This window comes from Tachysurus fulvidraco, chromosome 9, assembly GCF_022655615.1.
Source record: "Tachysurus fulvidraco isolate hzauxx_2018 chromosome 9, HZAU_PFXX_2.0, whole genome shotgun sequence".
In the NCBI taxonomy this organism is placed as follows: domain Eukaryota; kingdom Metazoa; phylum Chordata; class Actinopteri; order Siluriformes; family Bagridae; genus Tachysurus; species Tachysurus fulvidraco.
In genome coordinates this window covers 18,444-27,325 of record NC_062526.1, presented here as the reverse complement: position 1 = coordinate 27,325, position 8,882 = coordinate 18,444, and the positions used below count along the sequence as shown (strand labels likewise).

General features: G+C 43.9%; 1 protein-coding gene across 2 annotated transcripts; it reads left to right on the top strand.

Moving 5' to 3' along the window:
* Positions 1-372: 372 nt before the first annotated feature.
* On the top strand, positions 373-6,427 carry LOC125145584. Of its 2 annotated transcripts, none has more exons than XM_047819045.1 (2): positions 373-1,982; positions 6,002-6,427. In XM_047819045.1, exon 1 carries the CDS (start codon positions 388-390, stop codon positions 1,510-1,512), a length of 1,125 nt encoding a protein of 374 aa, XP_047675001.1. In that variant the 5' UTR covers positions 373-387; the 3' UTR covers positions 1,513-1,982; positions 6,002-6,427. The 2 variants fall into 2 exon arrangements, with proteins under 2 accessions (XP_047675001.1, XP_047675002.1); XM_047819046.1 differs by having other exon boundaries at positions 5,999-6,427.
* Positions 6,428-8,882: the final 2,455 nt, after the last annotated feature.

Genomic DNA, 8,882 nt, shown 5'->3' with positions numbered 1-8,882 from the left:
ACCATAGTTGAATTCATTAGTGTTGAATAGTGAATATTGTTGGTTGTCTCTGTGTAGAAAGTGCTGTAAAGACAGAATTTAAACCTGGATCTTTCGACAGGTCAGTGACCTGGATAGGCACCTAATGCAAGGCCTAAAATACAAAAGTAAAGCACGGCACTAATCTGGGATTAGGTGCTAAAGGTGTCTTGTTTGCGAGGTTTTGAGAAAACCCGCCGCTAAGAGCTGACGAGCTCGGTGTAGACTCTCCGGAGAGCAAAGCAGGTTTGGGGAAAAGAGAAAAGGCCAAAACAAAAGATAACACACACACACATAGCACAGGCTTTCTGGTGCAGAGACTGTCAACAATAAACTAAGATAGTCATAGGCAACAGTATTTCTAAGAGCATGCTCAATAAAAACCCAGTGTGTGTCACTGGACCTAATGTGAATTATATGAGAAATAATTATGGTCCTGATTCTGTGTCACAATTGCTGCGGTGGGTGACGGAGTGTGGCTTCCCAGATGGCGGCAGTTTTAGCTTGAAGCAGTTAGATTTGCTGAAAGGTAACCTGACCCAAATGGAAAGAGATAATGTTGGGAAGAAGAAGAAGAGCAGGGTAGAAATAAACTGGACAGCTTTTCACTTGTGGAAGTTAGAGGCTGAAAAAAGGTTTCAAAAAGCACAATGTACTCCAAAGAGAGCATCTATACAATATGTACAGAATACACAAAGTACAATAAGTAACTCACAAAGTCTCCAGTGTCTTAAGTCTTTTTCAGATGATCCTGACCTGGATGGACCGCCTCCTCGACCACGTCTGGCAGCGGCTGCGTCATGTCGACAGGTGTGCGCAGATCTGGAGCCAGCTCGTGTGGAGCCGAAGGAGAGTCCACTGCCTCCACCGAAGGCAGTTAAGGCTGACCCACCCTCTCCACCGATCGCGGATCGTACACGCCAGAAAGACAAGCAAAAGGAGACTACGGATCTTGAACCTGTCAGAGAAGAGGCTTCGATTCCAGAGGTCAACGAGAAACTTCAGAGTGTGATTACAATGCCCATGGTGGAAGTAGCAGGGCCGGATGGAGACCCTATGTTAGTACACCGTCCGTGGACACTAAAGGACATTGAGCATGCTCATGAGCACCTCCCTGACCCGAGAGAAGTGGGGGGGAAAAAGTTTGGTGTGGAGTTGGAACGTTTCTGCAAAGAATTTCGTCCCACCTCTCTTGAACTGAGGCGCCTGCTGGGAAGAAAACTAGCATCTGACATAACGCGGATTAAGTATGAATGGCCGGATGAAAATCTGTGCATGAGACATCCAGATCATGAGAGCGGGAGGAATGCGACGTACTATAACTTCGTAACGGAATTACGTGAAGCGTGTTGTGAGGCTTTTCCAGTGAAGATGGATATGACAAAGATTGCGCTGTGCAAACAGCAGGACAGCGAGACAGTTGCGCAATATCTTCATCGCCTCACGGAAGTACACAACGCGCACAGCGGCCTTACTGCCCCCGAGAATGAGTGAGGGGGTAGTGACCGCATACGAGGCGCATTTGAGAAACAGTTTCATGAATGGACTGATTCTGGAAATATCTGACAAGGTGAAAAACCTATGCATCACGTGGGACACTGGAAAGCTGAGCCTTATCGAACAACATGCTCTGCATGCGGAAAAGCTGCTCACGCAAGCCAAGCAAGATCAGGGAAAAAAGAGAGAAGAACAAACACACAAAGTTCAGCTGACGATGATGCAAGCCATGACGAGATCTCAGACACAATGGAGAGGGACTTCCACATATCGAGGAAGAGGGCGATATCAAGGAAGGGGGAGAGGAAGAAGAAGAGCCAGAGGCGGAAAAGAATAAGGGGGAGAGAGAGGATGTTTTGTTTGCGGAGGACAAGATCACTGGGCAAGGGAATGCCCTAAGAGACATGATGAGGAAACTGCATGACCATCAACATCTCAGGTCGAGGAGGTCTGTCCTGAAGGGATGGGTGAGTCAAAATCTTTGATGCTATGCAATGAGGAAATGCTTCAGCTAACTTCTGATTCCGACTTAAATTTTAAGGTTTTGAATGCTATTGATTTTCTTGAAAAGAAATATACTCCACAAGGCACATATGCAAAATACAGTTTAGATGCCTACAAGCACATGCCAGTGCACACATTGAATGTAGAAGGGAAAGACATTTTGTTTTTAGTAGATTCTGGTGCAGGAAACTCTGATCAAATTACATGAGTTGAGTGAGATGCCAGAAATGAGTAGTAGATCCCTGAATTCAGTTGGAGCGTCTGGGATTATCGTGAAAGAAAAATTTACAGCACCCTTAAGGTGTGTTGAGAATAACCAACAGTCATTCACATTTTCTTTTCTGCTTTCTGAATGCTGCCCGATTAATTTGATGGGCAGGGATTTGATCTGCAAATTGGGAATAAACCTAATTAGCACCCCAAACGGATTAAAAGTGTGTACAAGTCAAATAGGTGAATTTCAGGGCGTTAAGTGGGACCCCAGACCTCTGTTGTATGTTTATGAGTGGGAACTCAGCACCTCTTCTGTGAATTCAGTGAATCAAGCACTCTTGGATAAGGCCTATGATGTTACTAACCCTACACGCACACAATACATGAACACACATGATCTGCACTGCACAGCACACACACACACAGGGCCTGATGTAGTTTATGAACAAGAGTGGTTTGAAATGCAGCCAAAAGCTGATGTGTTGTTACTGACAAAGTTGTATTGGGATAATCACAGATGTACTGCAGAAGTGAATCTTTCTAGTATAAATGTGAAGCCGGGGAAGGCCCATCCGTTCACTATAGAGAATTCACACCCACATGTGTCTTTATCAAAAGGTGAAACAGAGAAATGGGAAGATTTAGGGATGTGGACATTAAAATGTGTGAAAGCTGATAATTGGAAACCCAGTTCAGATCCCACAGTGTTGTACAGTGAGAAAACTAAATCCTATTGCATGCACTTGAATTGGATAGCTTTTGTTGACAGAACAGTTGAGATAATGCCACAGGCAGACACAGATGTACTGAAAACAATGTGGCAGATGACACACATTTCTGGGGAAGATCCCCGATTACAAGCAGTTCCTAGAGAACTTTGGGCAACAGGGAAATATGATGTAGGTCTGATCAAAAATTGTGCACCGGTGCAGATAACACCTAAATCGGATTACAGACCTCGCAAAACTCAGTACCCCTTAAAGCCAGAGGCTATTAGGGGTATCACACCAGTGTTTAATTCACTGCTTGAAGCTGGAGTGATTGTTCCATGTGAAACCTCCCCAGTGAGAACACCTATTTTTCCAGTGAGAAAACCTAGGCCTCTGGGTGAACCAGAGGAGTGGCGTTTTGTCCAAGATTTGCAAGTAGTGAATGATGCAGTAATTCCAAGAGCTCCAAATGTGCCAAACCCTCACACAATCTTGTCTCAGATTCCACCAGAAAGCAAGTGGTTTTCTGTGGTAGACTTAGCTAATGCTTTTTTCAGTGTACCAGTTCATCCAGACAGCCAGTTTTGGTTTGCGTTTTCTTTCAATGGAAAGCCGTACACTTTTACCAGATTGTGTCAGGGATATTGCGAATCTCCAACTATTTACAATGAAGCTCTTAAAAACAGTCTTGAATCTCTGACGCTGACCCCAGGGTCAGCAATTCTTCAATATATGGACGACTGCATGATTGCAGCGCCATCTAAAGAGCAATGTGAAAAAGACACTATTGCGTTACTTTGTCATCTAGCGGAGGAAGGTCACAGGGCGAGCTTATCAAAGCTGCAGTTTGTAAAACAGCAAGTGAAATTCTTGGGGCATCTGATATCAGAACAAGGCAAAACTATTGAGCAGAACAGAGTTGCAGCAATACAAAACATTCCAAAGCCTAACACAAAAAAACAACTGATGTCATTTCTAGGCATGTGCTCTTATTGTAGGACTTTCATACCAAACTATGCAGTCCTCGAAGCACCTTTGAGCGCAATTGCTCATGGGAAAGGCCTACAGGCCTACAGTGCACTGACTTGGACACCAGAGGCAGAAAAAGCCTTCGTAGATTTGAAAATGGCTTTACAAACCACCCCAACATTAGGGATTCCAGATCCAAACGAATTGTTTGTACAAACAGTTGATGAAAAAAGTGGTTGTATGACATCAGTGCTATTACAAAATCATGGTGGGAAAATGAGACCAGTGGCCTACTTCTCTGCTAAATTGGATCCGGTAGCAGCAGGCCTGCCAATGTGTTTTAAGAGCAGTAGCAGCAGCTGAGAAAGCAGTTAATGCTTCTAGAGATATTGTGGGATACAGTGAACTAACTCTTTTGGTCCCACATGCAGTGTCGCTTCTTCTTCTTGAACAGAAAACAGCACATATGTCTGCGGCACGTTGGCTGAGATATCACACTATTTTGCTTGACATGCCAAATGTGAAAGTAAAACGCTGTACTGTGTTAAACCCTGCAACTCTTCTCCCTACAGAAGCAGATGGAGAACCACACAATTGTGTTGCAGTTGTAAATGAAATTTGCAGTCCTAGGCCTTATTTGCAGGAAACGCCGTTGCAGAATCCAGATCTTGAGTTTTTTGTGGATGGATCAGCCTTCAGAGATCAGAAAACAGGCCGCAACTGCGTGGGGTATGCAGTAGTAACACAACATGAAACGATTAAAGCAGAATCATTACCAGAGCATCTCCCTGCGCAGGCAGCCGAATTGGTTGCTTTAACAACAGCATGCAGGTTAGCAAGAGACAAAACTGTCACCATTTATACTGACAGTAGATATGCATTTGGGGTAGTGCATGATTTTGGTACATTGTGGAAAAACAGAGGTTTCCTGACCTCTTCAGGTAAAGCAATCACGCACAATGGCCTGATTTCTGAACTCCTGGATGCAATCCTGTTGCCAAAATCTATTGCCGTATGTAAGTGTGAAGCACACACTGGGAAACATGACCCCATTTCATAGGGCAATGCGCAAGCAGATGCAGCAGCAAAATCAGCTGCGCAGAAACTGATTTTTTCGTCAGAGAACGACGAAACTTTGTGTATGTTGCAAATATGTACTCCCACAGCAGATCTCAAAGATCTTCAATCACAGTCTACAGCCCAAGAAAGAGCCACATGGAGGAAAGCAGGAGGTGTGGTAAGAGATGGGGTTTGGTACGGCCCTGATGACAAGCCATGTTTGCCAAAGAAATTGTTTCAATTCTATGCTAAATTGGCGCATGGCCAAGACCATGCGTCAAAAGGGGGTATGTATAACAGTGTCTCCAGATACTGGCACACTAAGGGCTTTGCAAACTATTCCCAGAAGTTTTGTGAGAAATGTATAGTGTGTGCAACAAACAACATTGGCCGAGTCGTTAAAGTCTCCCAGAGCGCCCATCCTCCGCCACAGCGCCCATTTGAACACCTTCAGATGGACTTTATTGAACTGACACCCAGTGAAGGCAAAAAATACTGTTTGGTGATAGTGGATATGTTCTCTAAGTGGGTGGAAGCTTTCCCCACTTCCAAACAGGATGCAAGTGCAGTAGCTAAAGCAATTATTAAAATTATGTCATTTAATTAAATGAAATTATTCCTCGTTGGGGAATCCCTGACAAAATCAGTAGTGACAATGGGACTCCATTTGTAAACCAAGCACTTCGACGGGTGGGAGAGTACTTGGGTATAGATCTCAGACAACACTGTGCGTACCACCCTGCCAGCGGAGGGGCGGTGGAGCGAGAATGGTACGCTAAAGAATAAATTGGCCAAGTGCTGTGATGAAACAGGTCTATCATGGGTAAAGGCCCTTCCCATTGTGTTATTATACATGAGAACGAGAACTAGAGGGAGAGTGAATTTAAGCCCATTTGAGATACTGTTTGGCAGACCCCCAAATACAGGAATTGAACCTGGACACACACCCAGATTAACCACAAGCCAATGTGAAGATGAAATGCTGTTATTGTGCAAACTTGTCCTCTGTTTTGTCTCAAATCCATAAGCAGGTGAAGGAAGCACTGCCTAAGGTGACGCAAACAGATCTGCACAGTCTCAAACCAGGTGACTGGGTGGTGGTGAAGGATTTCAGGAGGAAAAGCTGGAGAGCCAGGCGGTGGCTGGGACCATTTCAGGTACTTCTGACCACACAGACTGCGGTGAAGGTTGCAGAGAGAGCAACGTAGATTCACGTTAGCCACTGTAAGCGGGTTCCTGAGCCAGAGGAAAAACCAACACCCGACAGCTGCAAAGAGGAATGAGAAGGGGCATCAGGGCACACGGTGACGTGCTAGTAACCTCTCCCGTGAGCTCCAACTGACTTTCCACGACGCGTATAGTGTCTGAGTCAGAAGAAAACCCTGATACAACGCAGCAGCCGACACCGAGAAGGAGCAGCGTCATCTGAAGGAGTAACATCGACACACACACACACACAAGAATGTAAACACAAATGTAAATGAAATTAATGAACTGAAAGAGGTAAATGTGACAGACACTTACGAAAGCCAGACTCCCATACAAACACAAATATAAGATCTGACTTCTACAATCGATTAACATTGATGAGTAAAAGCTCCTGTTAAGATGAGGCTCCTGTTAAGATGAGGAGCCTGACTATCACCCAAGAGTTTTAGGGATCATTGGCATCCTTATGATCTGCCTGTTAATTAGAGGGAATGCAGAAAAGACTTCCACCTTTGGTAGAAGTCGCAGAGACGTGCATGAAAACACTTATTGGCAATTTGCCAACTACACTGCCAAAATGATCACAAATGAGTCTTGTTATGTGTGTATGATTCTCCCCACAGCTGCGAGTAAACACACAATGATCCCCATGAAAAGTAATGGTAGTGAATTGAAAGCCATAGCCCAATACTGTAGAAATTCTTACTGCATGTGGAAGCAGGATGCTTATAGAGTCCAGAATGGCACACATTTGAGTCTGGTGATAAATTCACCGGCCTCCCTGTGGTGTGAAGCTGGAGGTCCTGGGAGGACTGATTTAACTGGTACCACCATATGTCTACGGACTCTAATGCGTGTGACAAAACGAACATTCAAGGTAAACCAAACAAGAGTTAACACATTTGTTGCACAGCCTCCTCCTAAATTGAACTACACACACTGTTTTGTAGGTACAGGAAACATACCGTTAGGTAATATTGCCAGCCGTAGGTGCACTCATTTATATTACCCATATTCTGATGACGGAACCTGCCCACAGGCAGGGTGTTCTCTCATTCATCCATCTGACACCGGCACATTACTCAGGGCTGACGACTGGTACTGGGTCTGTGGTAAAAACGTGTATCTAGCCCTACCCCGTAACTGGGGAGGAGTATGTACTTTTAGCAAGGTTTAGGTATCCAGGTGTGGTCATAGCTCACTCACACTCACCAATAAAGCGACCCAAGAGAGAGGTGTCTGATAATGACTTTCCTCCGCCAGAACATAGACTGAAACCTAAACTGAGTAAATTCTTTGATTCCTTCTTCCCACAGTATGGGATGACTCAGGTTTGGAATCAACTAGAAGTCACACATGATCGGCTTGCCACTTATATTAACTCCACTAATCGGGCAACCGAAGGCATTAAACAGGAACTCGCGGCCCTTAGATTGACTGCTACACAAAATAGAATGGCCTTAGATATTCTATTAGCTAAAGAGGGAGGTGTATGTGCCCTGATTGGAGATCAATGTTGCACCTTCATTCCCTCGAATGATGACGACCATGGGTCTATCTCAGATGCACTGCATGATATGCACAAAGTAGCAAACCAAATGAAACGGGACGAACACGGAGATAATAGTTGGGGACTTTGGTATACACTGTTCGGACAGTGGACTCCCTATCTATCAATGATAATCCCAGTGATTGTGGTATTACTCTTATTATGTTTGTTTGGCCCTTGCATATACAAATGCATTCATTACACCATAATGTCCAATCTAACGACCAAACAACTTGTGAAACTAGACGATATTGACGATGACCCTGAATGGAGTCCTCCGTTCAGCGATGACTATTTCACTGAATTTGCCCAGACTGATCCAGAAACAGACAAAGGTAAATACGGACAGTAGAGACTGTGACTTGTAGTGAAGTTACGACTTGATTAATGCTTAATGCTTTGCCTTTAACTGCAATATTTTTTATATATACGGGTCCTGTCCCCACAAAAACAGCATATTATCCACTAAAGATCATGTATTTTATGAAGCATTCATGTGAACCCTACAGGGGCAATGATACGCTGATGTGAGACTTTACATGATTAGCTTAAGATTTAAGTGATTTATATTCTAGCTGATAAGTAGTTGATTAACAATACTGGTATCGATCGATCATTTAGAGTTTAGATTTTGTTACAGATTAATGATTAGTAAAATTTTGTGTATTGTCCCAGGGACAAAAGGGGGGGAATTGTAGTGGAAATTTTTACTTTAGAGAAGAACACATGAATCTGTCCTTCTAGGCTTCTGTATTTCCCATGGCTGGTAGTTATTGTGACTAGAGATTTCAGTTGTTTCTTCCTAAAACTGCCTTTAATCAGACCTTTCCCATGAGACCTTTTCTGTTCCCGTGGGATTAGCTTGGTCAGAAGATGAACAGGCGATGCTTCTAAGCCAATGGTGGATGATGTTTTGGTTTTACATGTCCTGTTTCATTTTATTCCTGTCTATAAAATGCTGGTGTTATCAATAATGGAGGCCCTTCCTCTCTGATTTTACACGTAGAGTGTTGGGTCCTTCTGCAAAGCTGAAAACAATAAACCGTGAAAACCTTTATACTCTTGCCCGTGCCTGTTAGTGTGATATTTTTATGCTTTAATTCTCTCGAACCTCTCTAACTTCCACAACAATAGCGCTTTTCACAATTGTTTCA

Excerpts from the sequence above, each read along its gene's own strand:
- LOC125145584 (XM_047819045.1), top strand. The coding sequence starts at position 388 with ATGCTCAATAAAAACCCAGTGTGTGTCACTGGACCTAATGTGAATTAT.